Source organism: Dipodomys merriami, unplaced genomic scaffold (assembly GCF_024711535.1).
Source record: "Dipodomys merriami isolate MVZ:Mamm:240054 unplaced genomic scaffold, mDipMer1.0.p SCAF_2, whole genome shotgun sequence".
NCBI lineage: Eukaryota > Metazoa > Chordata > Mammalia > Rodentia > Heteromyidae > Dipodomys > Dipodomys merriami.
In genome coordinates this window covers 19419059-19437159 of record NW_027203381.1, presented here as the reverse complement: position 1 = coordinate 19437159, position 18101 = coordinate 19419059, and the positions used below count along the sequence as shown (strand labels likewise).

General features: G+C 47.0%; 1 protein-coding gene across 5 annotated transcripts in view; it reads right to left on the bottom strand.

Moving 5' to 3' along the window:
• Positions 1 to 18101, bottom strand: part of Zbtb7c (zinc finger and BTB domain containing 7C) — a 283578-nt gene that overhangs the window by 69580 nt on the left and 195897 nt on the right. The window contains exon 1 of one of the 5 annotated variants that reach the window (XM_070029188.1): positions 12547 to 12870. The exons of the other annotated variants lie outside the window; for them this stretch is intronic. Coding sequence (XP_069885289.1) covers positions 12547 to 12680 — 134 coding nt within the window. The 5' untranslated portion in view covers positions 12681 to 12870. Of the gene's footprint in view, positions 1 to 12546; positions 12871 to 18101 lie in introns of those variants that run through there. 5 annotated transcript variants of the gene reach the window in all.

The following is an 18101-nucleotide window of genomic DNA, read 5'->3' as shown; positions in this document are numbered from 1 at the left end:
GTGATAGAGTCTCAAGTGTGAAGCCCTGAGTTCAAATTCAAGAGCTATCAAAAAGAGGAGGAGGAGATAGAGAAGGAAGAAAAGGAAGAGGAGGAAGAAGAAGACATGGAGACATATGTGCTACAAGATATGTCTTTAAAATATATCTCTCCTGAGGAATGATTATGTATTTTTGTTAATGAATTTTGAAGACAAACACATGACATGCATATTGCACATCATTTAGAACATGAAGAATGGTTCTTCTTGTATTTATTTTATGTGTGATGCTCAGCTCTGGGGATGCTGATAGACAGGAGGTGTTGTAGCCTGAGGACAGTGAAATGGTTTCTTTCCTGTAGCATTCAGTCAGCCAGGAAAAATGCCAATTAAAGCAGAGTTGTCTGCAAGGAATCACTGCAGTTGCCATGTTAACCCCATGACCTGGGGATCACAGGCTGGATACTATCACCCCGACTCTGTGGGCAGATTGGCCCCTTTAATTGGCATCAGTTACTTTAGGGGCAAGGTGACCTCTACCTAGAACTGTCACATTCTCTGAGCTGATGAAAGAGCTGAGCAAAGCCTGCAGTCTATGTGTCTGGCTGCAACCTGCCTGGGCTGGGAGAAGTGGGAATGGGTGCCCTGGGTGACATTCTAGGGGACACCGGGCACTTGTAACACATGTTAGAACAGAGTCTGCACAGTTGTTCCAGAGCCAAACAAGATGCAACCAATCACTGGTGAGAGCTGAGGTGTTCTGTTGCTAATTAGCTTCTCCAGATGCTTTTCCTACTGAGTCATAGTTTATCATGTTATTGATTAAATTCATCATTACTACAGAGGAGCCGGCTGGGTGAGGTGGGGATGGACTGCATGCTCACTCCAGTAATTCCCACCTGTGTGAGGATCACCAGTGTCTTCAGGTACAGGGATATAGGAGTTTGTGGATAGTGGTTGGATGGTCTCAGGTCAGGATTTGGTGATGGCAGGAGAAATGCCACAATCATGACCAAAACTTGAGAGAAAGGAAGGGATGGGGGCCCAGAGATGATGGCTACTATATAGTGGATACATTGCATTATTTGTTTAAATTCTCTCGCTCAGTCAGAGAGTGCTAAGATCATCCAATTATCTAGACAAATAGAGACTCAGTTGCAAAGTGTATGAGCTGAGACTGAAACGCAGGTCTCAGTAGATTCACACCCAGCTTGAATGAACCTTAAGAGGACTCTTGTCCTAAACATAATTAGACACATGTCTAGAGAGCACCTTAAGGAAGAAGGCTGCCCCTTCCCTGAAGGCTGTGTCTCCCCTCCCTGCATTATAGCTCTCTGTTTTGCATCCTTGCATTCCTTCTATCTCCAGCTGGCTAGGGAGCCTCTTGTACATGGTGCATGGGAAGTCTTTTGTACCAAGGCAAACAGCACTATCCAAAGACAACTCACTGCAGGATTCTAGCTATCTCCTCTAGATGGGAAAGGATGGCAAAGGCACCAGCTGTCACAATACCATGCCTGGAGAGCTTGGTCTTGGGGTCAAGTAGACCTGCAGTCTGGCTCTGCCATTTACAGAGGAGAATATTCAGACCAGAGTACTCCTGATGCTTTAATGTCATTTGCCTGTCCCTTATTAGATGATCCCAGTAGATCATATGATCCAGGGAAGTAGCTGTGTCCAGGCAGCTTCTAGGGCAGATGCTCCTCTGGTGTGAGGTAGCAGCACAGAGAGAGAGGTAGGTGTCCATGTAAAGAATGTGTGGCACTGTGCAACTCTTTCCCTATAGTGCCTTGGGAAAGTCATCCTGGAAGGATCCTGCCAGAGAAGAGGAGCAGCATGCCAGTGGTAGGGCCATCTCATGAGAACTCACAAGTACCTATGGTGAGACTTCTGGAAGCTCTACACTTTTGACTAGGACTATTCTCTCTCTCTCTCTCTCTCTCTCTCTCTCTCTCTCTCTCTCTCTCTCTCTCTCTCTCTATATATATATATATATATATATATATATATATATATATATATATATATAAAACTTTTGATCTCTTCAAAGGATATCATTTCCAAAGTTTACATACTGGTGTTTCTATTTTATTACCACTCATGCTGATTTCCTCACATAGTATTATTACCTTTTCCGATTTAGTCCCTGGAAATAATTAGTTTGAAAAAATCCATCATGAGGAAATTGTTCACTATCACTTATAAAATGACTTAGCCTAAGAGCAAGCCAAGATTTTGTCATAGACAAATACAAGGAATTTCTGATTAAACAGAGGAAAGATACACTACCTTTAATATACCTCCTGAAACCTTGATACTTGGGAAAGCTGGGCTCTGTTCCCTCTGACCACATTAACAAAGGACTTGTAGTCTAGCCCTGGACAGTGTGACCCAGTGCTTCCTGAACTAAATAACCTGAAAGCCACTGAAAAATTAAGATTCCTTTTGTTTCCCCAAATCAGTTTATTCCTATTCCCCACATTTCAAGTTCTTCCAGTTCCAGGGGACATCCAGCTTTATAATACCTGGAAATACCTTGGAATTGACTATCATGACCAGGATACTTCCATCACTCTATGTCTCATGGACCCCTCTGAAGGATGTGTGATATGATAAAGGGGGAAAGACAGAGATCCCCATTGAGTCTGTGGATTTATGAAGCTGCCCATGAGTGGGCATGTGGGAAGAGGGGACTTCTACCTCCTGAGGGACTCAGGTCTAAACAACACCTTAGCCTTAGAGACAGGGAAGAAGGGAGAGAGCAAGGAAGAAAGAAAGAGATAAGACAGGAAGGAGTAGAGGAAGAGGAGGGGAAAGAGTCCTGAAGCTTCAGGAAGAGTAGTGCAGGAAGTCCACGGTGCAAATTAGGGCCTGTCCCCATGGGGATGGTCTCCTCATGCAGAGCATGCGCCACACCTTACAATGATAAGTTCTCTTAACCGTATGTAGCCTTACTCTCATCTTGCTGCAAATGGGGGAAACCTCAGTGCAGAGAGGTTAAGTAATGGACCAAAATCACATAACTTTGTAAATCAGAGAGCCAAGACAGGAACTACAGTCTGATTACAGAGCCTGTGCCATGTGGCCACGGTTATGACTGGTCCTAACTCAAAGCACCTGTCTGAGACTTCCCATGTCCCTCAGTCCACACCTCATTGGCTATACTGACTGACCAGCACTCCTTCCTGGACCACTCAGCTGAGGGATGCTGACTTTATAGATTATTGCTTCCTTTTCACATTCAGGTCTTACCTGACTAGACAGATGATGGCCTTGAGAAGGAAGAACTGAGACCTGAATACATGTCCCGCTGGGCCAGTAGGGGCCTGGGCACAGTAGAGGTTACTCTCTCCTTGTCAGTCACATCTGTGATGGCTCTCCTGGCTATGGAAAAAGCAATTTGGACCAGCATTTCTCCTCTTACCCTCTGTCCTCCTCTCATCTCCTCCCAAGCGAGGCCTTCCCAAGCCTCCCATCTCAGCATGTACCCTGGGCTGGCCGCTGCTCAGCCCCTCTCCTTTGCCTATGTCTGCAGAGCTTCTCGTGTTGTTGGAAAAGCTTCCAAGAGCTGGAGGCCAAGTTCACTCAGAGGGTGCACCACGGGAGCAGGAGAAAAGAGGAGTGTATGGGGTGGGAAACTGTTCATCTAGGCAGGGAGCAGATGCAGGGGAAGAGCCCAGTGAAGCAGCAGATTGGAGAACTTCACAGCTGCAGGTCCACCAGGGCCTGCCAGATGAGGCCCAGCCCTGCCCAGGGCCCCCTCCCAAGGCCTGAGTCATCCAGAGTAGCTGCCAAGCAACTTTTGTCTTAAACTGCTGAGGGTCACACCCAGTGCTACCTGGAAGCCCACTGCCTTGGGGGGGACAGAATCACTTTGATGGGTGGCTACTTTTCTGTCCTTTCAGCTATACCTGACTTTCCCCACCATGCTCATCAGTGCCTTCCATCTGCCACCAATTTGAAGAGTTGACTTTTTCCTAGAACTAAGTTGGCTCCTCAGAACAAAAGGATGAAGGAGAGTTTGGAAGAGGTGTTAAGAGAGGGGTGACTATGGAATAAAATGCTACTGAGGTAGGCAGGCCCCAGTGGAGTGAAGGAAAAGTGGGAGAAAAGGTTTTCTGTAATGTATGCTTCTATCTTCCACAAAGGTACTAAAGATGAGTAATAAAACTAGGGGCCAAGAGCTGTGTGTGGTGGTACACAAGACCTAGAAAACCCTGCCTCAAAACTCCCCCCAAATGATAAAACCAAAAGCAAGCAAGCAAACAACAAAATCACTCAAGGTGGCTTTATAACTTCCAATAAAATTTCAGACCCATAAAACCCAAAGTAAGAAAGCAAACAAGTAACAACAAAACAAACTAGAAACCAAAGACTCAGGGTAGCTTTGTAACTTCCAAGTATCTCACTCTACTGGTTAGAGACCCAAGGTATAGGCATTCACCAAGGATACACACACATACACATGCACGCACGTGTGCGCGTGCATGTGTACACACACACAGAAAACTACCCCAAACATGTTCCTTTCAAAGCTGCCAACTGGAAGACCTTCTGATCAGTTGGAAGCAGATCAAGCCTGTTTCCTTTTATTGCAACTTCTACTCTTCTCGAATTTCTCCTTCTCTACAGGTCCAGGCCACAGAGACATTAATCCCTATTCAAATGAACCTTCAAGGTTCTTCCCTCATTAAAAAAAACTCTCAGAACACCGCCAAAGCAGGCTCTAATGTCCTTCCCTGTGTGTCATTCCCTAGGAAGGGAGGGAGAGGGCTCTGGGCATGGGGCATGGAAGCTGGCCTCAAGTTTCCTCACCTGGCCTCTCTCTTGTTGGAAGGCAGAAATGCGACCCTTACTTCCCTCCTCCCCCACTGGCCCTCCCTCCAACAGCTTTAATAAACACTGATTATTTCAGTCCTCAGCACACAGCTGTCCTGTGAATTGTCCAGTCAGGGTTATGGGGTGAGAGCCAAGGGCTGGAGCATGGAGCTCAGATCTCTGAATAAACTGGCCCTCCCTGCCCCTCCTCCACAAGCCTTCTCCTAGCAGGTGGGAGTTGAGGAGGAGGGCAAGTCCCTGGCTAAGACCAGAATGACAGAAGCACTATCTAAGTATCCTGAATAGGGCTGAGACCTTGTGGGAAAGGTGGGGAGCAGACCAAGCTTTGCAGACACAGAGTTTGAGACCGATTTTCTTCCATATATCCCATGAATTCAAGTGTCTTCATGACTTTCCTTCAATCAAAGCAAGGAGCCCTGAAGATTGCACCTCTGGGAATTAGCCTTGAGCTGCTACTCTGCTTAAAATGTGCTAAAACATTATTTGAGGACAGGACTAGAGTTTTAGCCCATTTTTTATCTATAGGAGGAACTCAGGAAATGCTGAATGAATACATGAACGAGTACTGGAATGAAACTCTGGACTACTGTAAAACATAGAAGGCTACAGGAAAAGTTATAAAGGCTTCAAAGGAAGTGGACAGGATATCACAGGGGTAGAGAGAAGAGAATGGTCCCAAGTCAAATTCTATCCCATCACAGTTGGCCATACAGCCAGCCAGAGCAGCACTAGTAGATGACCTAGTCTCTGTCCTCAAAAAGCATGACTCTTATCACCTAAGAGCCATTTGTATGACTCCTATAAAATCCTCCTCCAGGCAATTGGGACAATTGTCCTGTGAAGAAGTGATTCTCAGATCTTTCAAGTGGAACCCCAGAAGCCAATTAGCCAAGGGCTCTCTATAGCTGTTTTAACAACAAAACACTTCTTTACAAATTAATTTTCATGCAATGACAGGCCCATTAAAAACTGATCAGCTTGAAACAGTTGTGTAAAACTCTTTGGGAAAATACCAGCTTCTCCTTGTTTGGAGTGAGGAAACTGAGGCACAGATGGGATCAGTGTTCTCATACTTCATCATGACCAGCTCTACAGTTCCTCACTTCTACTTCAGCCCTTCTACTTACTTCCATTCTACATCAGCCCTTCTCAGACAGGGCCTGGGCACCCGTCATCTTTTAAAAGGCTTCACAGGTGCTGACAATGTGTGGTCAGGCTTGGGAACTGCTATACTAAGCACTAAGAGTTCATGGCTAGCAGAACCTGGCCCAGGAGGCTCATGGATTATAATGGCCAAATTCTGTCCCAATGACTCCAAAGAAGTTGCTGGACTTCCCTTCTAGTGCTGAAGTTTGCTTTACTGCCACAGAATGGATAATAATCATGTTCAGAGGAAAGACAAATTTCTGTAATCTTTGAAAGTTTTCAAACAAGGTGAATTCCTCCATGCTAATTAATTCAAAGTTACCTTTTTTTTGAGAGTGTCATCCCAATTGGCCCCAGAACAATGGATTCAAATAATTTCATTGCAGATCTGTGACACAGTGGGGAATTGAGCATCCAACCACTCAAAGCAATGTTTATAGAGGAAAAAGTCAATATGGAGGTAGGAGGAGACATGGACATTGGCGAGCACTGGGGATGCTCCAGGCTTCCACTGACTCACATGACAACTGTGGAATACAGGACTGAGTTAACTCCAGAGTACTTCCTGGACACTGACTTCTTCCTTAGAAATAGATGGCTGCCAGTGTGGTGGCACAGTTTAGGAACTCAACACTTAGAGAGGCAGAGGTTGAAAGATTACAAATTTGGGGCATTTGGTCTACATAGTGAGACTTTGTCTCCACAAACCAAACACCAAAAATATTAGATAGCTATTAATAAAAAATATGGAGAAGCTGGGGCACTCACATATTGCTGATGCAGGCCCTGTGAAAACAGTCTAGTAATTCCCCTACAGGTTAAAAACAGAACCACATGTAACCTGGATATATATCCAAGAGAAATGAACCCAATGCCAATGATGTACAATGTACATGAACGATGAATAACATACACATGGATATTCATAGCAGCATTATTTGCAAGAATGTGGAAATGACCCAGATAATCATCTCCTAGAGATTGGACAAATGAAGTATGGCATATCCATCCAAGGATAAAAAGAAATGGAGTACTGGTACCTGCTACAAAACAGATCTCTCTTGAAAGCACTGTGCTAATTGAAAGTCCATCACAAAAGGCCTATATCATTCCATCTGTATGCCACATCCACACATTCTTTCGTCTAAATGGCCAGAGTATAAATTACTGCTGACCTAGAACTAGAGGATGGGGTACACTGGTCAGTGACTGCTAATGGGTATAGGGCTTCTTTTTAGTGTGATGAAATTATCTAAACTTGACTGCAATGACTGTTTAATAACCCTGGTAATATTCTATAGCTACTATATACTTTAAATGGATACACTGAATTACATCACGATAAAGTAGTTATTGAAAATCAAAAACAAAACAATCATCAGTATGAAACTTTTTGGTTATTTCAGTTCTGCCTCTAGGGGTAACCTCTCATAGCCTTTTGTAGGGCTTAAGAAAGGCAGGTGTTAACAGAGACAGGGTCCCCTCTCCAGTGGCCTTTCTCAGTAGCTCCATGAAGACCAGTGGGCCAGTCTTATCTGCAGAAATAACTCAATAGAATAGTCAGCCAGAATCCATAGATAAAACCAGGCAAGAGCCCTGCATGCATGTGTACATACATGTGTGCAGGCAGCACAGATTTTCCTGAAGGCCACGTCCAATTATATGATATCATTCAGGTCATGTGTATATCTGCATCTGGTTTGTATCTAATCTGAAAAAAACCAATAGAGATTTATACACTGTCTTATTAGGTGATTTTTCAAGTCTGGGGTCTTGAAGTTGGTTCATTCAATTTGTTCAGTAGATAGACTTACTTATTGACTGGTAGATTACAGCCTGCACCAGGGTTCCTGTCCTAGAAGAGGCTGGCTAGGGCCAGGCAACATTCTCTGTTCTGGGCTCCCTGAGCCTGCATGCCTCTTGTAATGGTGGAGGGAGGTGCATGGTGAGAGTGAGCTAGAAAGAGGCCTATTGGAGTAGATTCCTTTCAAGTCAGGCCCAAGTAGAGGGAACTTCCAAACAGAGCAAAAGCAAATGCAACAGAAGAGAGCAAGTATTCCTCTTTGTGTAAACACAGGATCAAGCTATATAGAGGGAAAGTGAAATTATGCTTCAGTTTTCAATGTCATCCAATAAACTTTCCCTTCAAAGGAATTATTCATTGCATCCCATCACAATACCTCAGGGTTGATCAGTATTCAAATTCATTAAGCAATGACATGTAAAATGTATTATATCAGGGGCCCATTTCATCACCCCCATTTCCTAAGCTAATTATTTTTGCTTAGTCATGAGAAGTCTAGCAAGTTAAAATTCAAAACAAAAACTAAAAAGTGTGTGTGAACACTCACACATACACACACCACAAAAAAATAAATAAATAAAAGCCATTTGTAGAAGTTGCTACAAGGCATGCAGCTTCAGAAAGGAAAAACATGATCTCTGACTAATATGAAGGAGACTCCAAATTGCTCTTGGCAACAATCTCTCAACCTGATTCCCCTCCCTCTATTCATTTCTGCAGTTCCCAGCCAAAGGAAAACAAACTGAACAGCCCTCTCCCTGGCCCAACCTGTAGGGCTACACACTGACTGAGCAAACAAACATCCCTGTGCAATTATACACCTGTGTAATTGCTGTAAACACTGTAGACAGCCAGTGCAGCACTCATTTGCTACCTTCATCAAGCTGGTCATCTCAGTATTCGAAGAAAAATGTCTTATTCTGGCATGCTATGTGAAAGATCAAATGCATTGTGACCTAGGAGGGTTTTTCTTCCTTGCCTTCTCTGTTTTTAAGGAAGAAGAAAGAAGAGGAAACATGTTTCTGGACAGTGCTGTCAGCTGTGGTGAAGGAAGCTCTCAGAGTATCACCTGGATGGGCAAGTGCTTTGAGACAGAGGTATCAATTCACCATCCTTAAAGTGACAGTTAATATTAGAGGTAGCTATTTTATACTAACTACACCGTACAAGATGGAAGGAGAGTTAACAGGCCAGATATCCCAGAATATTTATGGCTGCTTTGTCTCAAATATCCATCCAACACCACTCTATTAAGAGAGAGCTAAATGGTTAGCTAAAACAGAGAAGGATCAGAGCCTCAGGGAATGGTACTGTAAATGCAGACACAGTGGAGAAAGGGGGTCTTTGCTCTCTTCTGAGCCCTGAAATGGTCTTGGCTAGCCAGGGAAAGCTGCTATAAGAACCACAGTCAAGAGACTTCTGTTCCAATCCTGGTTTTGCTGGAGCCATTTACTCTCAGCCTCTTGTCATCTCCAGCTAGGATGTGTCCAAGTACAGGCTCATTTGGGAACACATGACTGTGAACCCTAAAGCAGTCATCTGATTGGCAGGGGCTCAGAGAGCTTCCTGGGCACTTGGGGAACAAGCTGATTATGTGTAATCCACATCGTTCCCTTAAGCCTGGAACAAGTCCTAGAGACTGACATGAGAACAACTATCATTCCAACTTCTCTGCCCCTTCCTTTTCTCATTTTCACCTAGGCTTCCTACTGCTGTTTTTATAGCAATGTTTCTATGATACCTTCCCATGCGAAGCCTCACTTCATGCACTCAGTCCCAATGAGGGCTGTGTATTTCTGTTCCTACCCTCATTCATAGAGGCTGGGGGCCAGCTGATTTCACTTACTATCCAATACCCAGTAGTTAACATGGTACCTGGAAACACTAATACCCAATATAATAGTTGTTGAATAACTACTGATAGATTGATTAAAATGAAAGAAATCTGGGCTAATAGTTAATTCTATGTGTAACACTTGGGATCTTAATATCACACAAAATAGTATGTAACAGGGTGACTCCCTTCTCCACTAATATGATGGAAGATCCAAAAGATGTAGAATGTAATAAGTAGCTTTGAATTCTGCCTCCTGGACAGCTCTTTCTTAACCTTTGATCCTCAGTTTCCTCAACTGCAAAGTGGAGCTAATCATCCATAACCAATGGCGAATTTGAAGAAAAGCATAAAGCACGTCAGGTTGTGCCATGCCTTCCCAGCTTTATCTCTTAGCACTCACTTAGCAGAGCAAGCCCCGTGCTTTGCAGTCTCCAGGCTTTGCTCTCTAGATCTTCCTACTTCAAGTCTCTGTTCCCATATCACCTCCCTTTTAGCCTCATATGTGTATATGTACACTCACAGGGTGCTAGAGATTGAACCCAGGGCTCTGGGCACATGTTCTGTCATTGAGCTGCATCCCTGGCTCTCTACATCACTGCCTTTTTGAGGCCTTTCTCAGATACTCTGGCCATCAAGAGCCCCTTTTCAGATCCCAATATGGCCTTCCCAGCACTGTGGAGGCATCTCCTCCTTGGTCTCTTGGTTTTACTGATGGACATGCAAAGCTCATCTATGGATTCTGGATTCTCTAGAGGGTTGGAGTGTGTATCTGCCAGCAGCATACAGAAGGGGCTTCGTAAGATCTAGTTTTATCAGGTCCTGTCATCCAGATGTGAACCACAGGACCTGGACGGCACAGCTGCCTCAATATTTTGTGCAAGGGACCCAGGGATACTGTGCTGCCTACGCTGCTATCTGGGGAAGTTCACCTTGTCCTCAGTTGTAAAATGAGATAGATGAGGATGGTGGTGGCGGCTCTTAAGGGTGGTGATTTGGGATAGCTTAGAAAGCAGTACCAGCCAGGTGCTGATGGCTCATGTCTATAATCCTAGATGCTCAGAAGGTTGAGAAGTGAAGAACACAGTTCAAATCCAGCCCAGGCAGGAAAACCCATGTAAGAGACTCTTATCTCCAATTAACTACCAGAAAGGCCAGAAGTAAATCTATGGCTCAACTGGCAGAGTACTAGCATTGAGAAAAAAAAAATCTCTGGGACAGTGCTTGGACCCTGAGTTCAAGCCCCAGAACCAGCACAAAAAAACAAACAAAAAACCCCAAGGGACAGTGTCCCGGGCCCCCGAGTTCAAGCTTCAGTACACACATGTACACACACACACACACACACACACACACACACACACACACACACACACACACACACACACACACACACACACAGAGCAATATACCAAACACCACATGGAGTACCATACTCACCATCTACCCAGTCAGGCACAATTTTTTTGAGAGAGTGACTTTCTTTTCCCATTCAGCTCACAATAGGCTTTAAAGGGACATGGTGGCAGTACCCAGGCTGTTGTCCCTTTCTAGAGTTCACCCAGAGGGGGTGTCTGAGGTCTTTCTAAGGCTGGAGAGTAGAGGCCTTGTAAAGGCCAGAGGGGGAAGTAGAGCTGAAATTTGAACTTGGCAGGTTCCCCCCCCACACACACACCTCAAATCCCCTTTACCACCCCCTCCCCTAGCATTCCTCTCTCTTCCCAAAGCCTCCTTCCTAGCTGAACTAGAGAAAACTGCCTAATTGTTCCAATCACTTCCTTCACATTTCCAAAATTCTGCATTTTAAGAGATGGGAAATGGTCTTCCACCTATCCACCACAGAACTGCTTCAGAGCCAGGTATGGGGTACTAAACAAAAGATATGCTCCCTGCCCACTTTCCATCAGCCCCGGGTACAGCCTGGACAGCAGAAACTAGCATCAGAACGGAACACCCAGAGAACCCTCACCACGGGGGGCACCAAGATGAACACCCAACACTCACGGTCCACGCGGAGGATGGAAGTGGGGGAGGCAGCTCTTTCCAGAGTCTTTCCCAGGCCAGCCACTGCCACCGGGCCCGCTGGTAGCCGCCCAAGGGCGATGCTCCTGACTGCCCACGGGGGTGCGCGCACATGGGGCCAGTCCCCCTGAGCTCCCCTTGCCAGGTCGCCTCGAACCTGCGGGACCCAGGGTTTGACTAGATCTCGGAGTTCCAGTTTTTCACGTCTACCTATCTGGGGTGGGGAGCTGGGGTGTCTCCTACCTACCTTTCAGCCCGCGATTTGATGTGAGCTTGGGGGATACGAAAGGCACTGAACTCCCTAGCCCGCCTAGTGACTTGGGCCAATTTCTCTTTAATTTCTGCCAAGGCCTCAGAACCAGAGACTTCTGCCAAGTTGCCATGGCATTGGTTTTGCCCCAAGTTTTCCATCTGACACTCAGAAGGACCAAGGATTTTATTTGGGTAGGGGTGGTGAAGGGAGAAATTTAAACTAACCAAGTAACATCCACAACTGCCTTTCAGAGTCCTCTTCTAGTCCTAGCTCAAAAAAAAAGAGCCTGAGGGCGGGCAAGGGTCCACGGTACCCGGAAAGGCACAGGTATCGCCCCCTAGTTCCAGGTCCTCTCTTGGGCTCCGCAGGGGCGCTCGCGCCCCGCTCCCCAACACGCTCTCCAGAGAGGCTGGAGGGTTGGAGCCTTAACCTGAGCCGTCCTGGGGCGCCACCATGGCCACGGGGGGTCCCCGTGGCGAGGATCGGGAGTGCCCGCGGTGCCCAGGGGTGGGGGCCGCTGCTGGGCGCCCGCGGCGCTACCCCGGAGGCCCTGATAGGCTTCCTTCCCACCGTCTCCCCCTACACAGCACGGCTGGGACTCCCCAGAGTGTCTCTGATGGTCACCCCCGCTCTCAGTCCAAGCCGCCGCCGCCGCTGTCGCAAACCCACCTGGCCACCTCGGGACGCCACGCTACTGTCCGGGGCTGTGTCCCCAAGCGCCGCCAGCCACCAGGGTCCGGATCCGGGGATCCACGCGGCAGCGCAGCTCCAGGAGCCTGCGGCAGCCGGCGAGAGGGTGTCATTGATTCGCGCCGGGCGAGTCAAGCCATTCCAGGAGTGGTTTGGAGCGAGCACTCACCCCTCCCTCCAACCAGAAGTATTTGGCAGGCAGCCCCCTTTCCGTCCACCTGTACTGGAAGCGCGCGGGACCAGGACCATCTCACCAAGTGTGGCGATCGGCTTCACTTTATGACACGGAAACCCAGCGCTTTGGAGAAGGTAAAGCAGAAATGAAAGCAAGGGCGGCGGGAGCTTTTCTTCGCCTCTCTTTTCTCCTAGGTCTCTCTGTACCTCCCCCTCCCGTCATATTTCACTTATCTCAAGGCAAGGGAAGCCTTTATTATTATTATTATTATTATTATTATTATTATTATTATTATTATTATTATTATTATTATTATTATCGCTTTATTCAAATCTGGGTGTCTATATGGTATTTTTAAAGGCAATTTTGTTTCCATTTGCCTGAAACCTGAGCCCCATAAAATTACTAGAATTATATGTTTTCTCCTTAAAGGGTCGTGATTGTAACTTAACCAAATCAAACACTGCACAGCAATCATTCAAACAGCAAAAAGAAGGACGCGGAGGTGCTAAGCACACAACAGGAGCTTCTGTGAACAGTGGTGGTCCAGCAAGCACACGAGAACTGAGAAGAGGGCTTCGCTGCCACCTCTCCCACCAGTGAGCAAACGCACACATCACACACAAATGATGACTCAAATGTCAGCCAGAGATGCCAATCGTCACATCTGGGGTGGCTTTCCCAACCTATCCCTCAAAGCACACACCATGCCCTATTTGAAAACCACCAGTGGGGATGCTCCAGCCAGCTGGCTCTGTCAGGCTTCTTTCCCTTGGAATTGTCTGATCACCTGGGGAAAACTGCCATTAATTCCAGAACAGCTGGCTGTTCTCAGAGAGGGGGGAGGAGCCAGGGGAAGGATTCCTTCCTGTTGACCAGCTGCCCTAGTATGTCCACATCACATCAGAGTCTGAGTTGCTTTGCCATGGCCCTGCCACTCTACCACAAACTTAGAGCATCCCGAAGACAAAGTAGATACCAAAGCCACAAGGGCCTAGAAAGAGCCAGGCATGAGGCTGTGATCTTCAGAGCCCCTAGAACATTCCCCCTAAAGAAACCCTTCCAGCAGGTAGCCCTGCCTGATATCCCAGCATTAATGATCCATGTCTTCTTGGGGTCACCCTGTGGATGGGGCACCCCAGGAAAGCACACCCCAAGAAGGCAGGCAAAAATCATTGCAGGAAGGGTCACTCTGTGGTTCCCTAAAACTGTCAAAACCCATGGGTGGGGGGGAGGAGGGGAAAGAAGCTCTTTGTGTCATGGTAGGAGGGGAGAAGGAAAACGTGAGGGGAGAAAGGCTCTGGTTTTGGGAAAACAGAGGGCAGGGAACACTAGATCAGGGGCAGGGTGATAAGGAGAGTGAGGTGAGGGGGGACTTCATCAGAGCAGGTGGGCAGCCTCCAAGATTGAATGACTCCGTTTATTTTTAAAATTTATCGAAACCCACATATTCCTGGAACACCCAAGCCAAAGAATGAAAAATCAAATCCCTTTGTCTACAAAGTCACTAATTAAATATCCAATCCTGAGTGACTCCACGCTCCACTCCCAGAACTGGGAAGGTAATATGTTTGCTGTGCACCCACAAGGGGTTTGCTTCAAGGGCCCACAGGTGAGTAGGAGCAGCAGGAACCTCCCTGGGACGGAACCAATCATCTGCAGGGCAGATAAGGCACAGGGGGTGAAGTGTGGGCAAAGGGCATACAGTGCTGTCCACGAAGGAATAGGGTGTGACTTCTACAGAATGGCCAGGGGGTCCAATTGCATAGGAAGCATGTTATGTGAACAGGGCCCCAGGTGGAAGTGGACCAAGCAGCTGGAAGTTTGTGCTGCTATAAACAAAAGAGATTGTCAGTGGCAGGAGTGAAGACAAGGGGTAGAGGCATAGGACAAGTTAGCAGCATGTCCTCTCACTGGGTAAAACATTAGGCAAGGGTCTATGAGGGTGGGGGTAGAACTAGTTTATGGATGTTTGGTGTGGGGCAGGGCTGCTTTGAAGGGAGGACTGGAACAGCTTTTCAAAGCCAGCTTAAGTTGGGGGAGGGCCACTAGAGGGAGAGGTAGGAGAGGGAAGGCACCAGTCCAGCCTGCCCCAGGGCCCCTCCTGGAAGCGTTGTTCTGGAAGGAGCCTCTGGGTAGGCTAGTGGGCGGTGCCAGGGCCAATGGTATTGCAGCCAGCCAAGAGCCTGGGGGAGAGCTGGCCGCTGTCCAGCCTACCCGCTGGGTCCTGCAGTGGACAGTGAATGTCGCTCCTCCCTCCCCCTTAATCACTGTGTACCCTGCTGAGACACTCCCTTTGGAATAGCTCTGGGCAAAAAATGAGGAGCCCCGCCCAACTGCCTCTCCTGCCGCACTGGGTGCCAATTGCCTCCTGGGAACAGGCAAATAAAGGAGACATCTCAGAGGGGTGAGTTAGGGAGAGGAATATAGGGAGGCTCCCCCAAACCACCCACCACAGGAGCCCTGGACAGGCCAGACTGTAGAACTATGATTGTGCCTTTACTTAAGGGCTGGCTCTTTCCAGAGCCTCCTTTGTCCCCTCCCTCTTACTCACCCTGTTCCTCTGCTCTCCCTCCCATCCTGCCCTAGCTCTGCCCCCACCCCTGGCTTCTGTCCCACCTTCCTGGGTCAGCTAGAGCAGTTGGAAATAGGCTGGATTCAAGGCTTCCTGGCCTCAAACCCACCTCCTCCATGTTCCTAGAGGAGAAAGCACTATTTCAGCCCACAGGCATGGCTCAGGAGGCTATGAGAAGTACCAAGAGCAAAGATGCTACTGAAACTGGGGCAGGGCCTGGTTGTTGCTGTGATGTGGGCACACAGACACCTTTTGTGCACAGGGCAAGCATAGACACCAGGTCTTCTGAGCATTTACAAAGATCTGGGCTCAACCTGAACAGTATTCCTGGAACTAGCAATAGCAATATTGAGTAAGGGCTGAGAATACTCAGGCAATACCACATGAGGCACAGTCTATTACTTCCCCATCTTGCTATGAGGAAATGGGCTTGGAGAGGTCTTATAACTTGTTCAAGGTCTCACTATGCTTCATCTTGGTTTTCATGGCTCTGTTGTCCAAAGGCTGCTTTGGGATTCAAGTCCTGGTTCTTTTTCTTTTTTTTCTTTCTTTCTTTCTTTCTTTTTTTTTTTTTTTTTTTGCCAGTCCTGGGGCTTTGAACTCAGGGCCTGAACACTGTCCCTGACCTTCTTTTGCTCAAGGCTAGCACTCTATCACTTGAGCCACAGCACTTCTTCTGGCTTTTCTGGCTTTTTATGTGGTGCTGAGGAATTGAACCCAGGGCTTCATGCATGCTAGGCAAGCGCTTTACCACTAAGCCACATTCTCAGCCCCCTGACTCTTTATCTAGTTTATATAGTTAGTTCTCTAAGGAGCTTCACTTTAACCCATGTGTGCCTCAGTTTCCCCACCTGATAAACAGGAAAGTATTGGCTCTCGCTGACTCCAAAGGACATTGTCAGCCAGGAGGAGGCTGAGACATGGATACAGTACTGGAATAAGTCTTCCTACAGAGTGCTCTTGGTACTGGGGAGCAAGTGTCACTCAGGCCAGAAGTGAGAACCACTTTTGCTGCTTCCTTCTCCTAGTTGATCTCCACCCTACTCCTAGCCAAGCCCTCACTAGTAAGTGTCTTTACACAATGTGGCATGAATCTGCTCTCTTCTTGCCACTTCTGCCAGCATATCTGAGGCCATCTCCCAATCCTATCTCACCTTAACTCTGCAGGGACCTTTAGCCTATCTTCCTGACCTGCTCCTGTCCTGCTCCTTAGCTCAGTGCCATACCACTGCTGGGCGTATGATTCAGTGGGAGAGTACTTGCCACAATGGATGAGACCTTGTGATTAATCCCTAGTGCTGGGTAGGAGAGGAAGGGTGCATCTGCTCATGTCACAGGACACTTACAATATTCTCTGGACTGTTTACCAGGGCCCATGAGGCACTGCAAAATCCTTGCTTCTCTCCAAACTGTCTTCCTGTCCCATACTTCTGGTACAGGCAGATCCAGGACATGGCATTCCCTTCCCTTTTTGCTATAGACCTCCCTTGGCTTTGATTCCTTGACCTGAAATGCTCTCCCCCTGCTGGGGTCTGGGAAATGTTACCTCCTTGGGGAGGCCTCTCCTTCCCCTTGTTTGTTTCAGGTCCTTGATCGAAGCACTTTTGTGAATACATACTTCACTTTACTGCATGTTTCTGTTTATTTCAGTTTTGGACTACCCTTTCCCTCTAGGTTAGAGGTTGCCTGAGAGTAAGGACCTAGTGTGTCTTTTTCACTGTGTCATGCCTGGTAGGTGACAGGCCCTAGGCCCATAGGTAAGGTCAGATACTGATTGACAAAGGAAGACCAAGAGACCTGAGAAGCACAAGGACTGGACTGGACCTACTCAAGGCTTTGGCACTGGTGGGCTCTGTGCCCTTGGGGATATCCTGTACCTTCCTAGAGCCTTGGCCTCATCAGAGGATGAGATGGGGACCATGGAAACATGAGTAAAAAGCCCTTCCAGCACTGATGCTCCACAATCAGGCTGGCTCTCATCTCTGAGAACATTCAAAACCCAATGATAAACAAGAAGAGAAAGAGAATCCTGGCTAGTATGCTCCAAGAGAGCTTTGCTTCTGTTTGCCTACCAAGTCTTCTTGAGAAGACTGAAGTGTTCTCACAGCCATGATACAGGGCTTGATGATACTCCATAGTCTTAATACTGCCCCTGGCCCACTGTAGACATCACCACCCAATATGGACTTGACTTTGGTATGCTGGGGTTTGAACACTGTGCTTTGTGCATGCTAAGCAACCATCTACCACTGAGCCATACCACCAGTTCTAAATCTGAAGGTACAGGCTCACTTGGCTTTCATAAGAGCCTTTTAGAGGAAATACAGAAAAGATCTATAGATCAGTACATACCAAGAAATTGGGATCCACATTAAAAGGTGAGTGACATAATGGAGCCCTTTGAAATCAATAATGAGAAACTCTAGAGAGATTCATATTCTCTTATAAAAATATATGAAATTTGTTTATATCAGAAAAAAATTCATGGATAGAGTGTCTCCCACAATCTCAACATACCAGATGAAGTGATATTTGACAGAGGCTTTAACTGTCAAAATCCCTCAAGTTTCTCCAGAGGCTTTAACTGTCAAAATCCCTCGTTTCTCCACTTCTTGTGGTGGCCTATGCCTGTGATCCTAGCTACTTAGGAGGTCAGGGTAGGAAGACAGTGGTCTGAACATGAAAGTAAAAAGCCTGGGAGAATATTAAGCCCAGCCTAATACTGTACAAAAGGAAAAAAGAAGAAAAAAAAAAACCACCACCACAAGACGCAAAACAAAACAA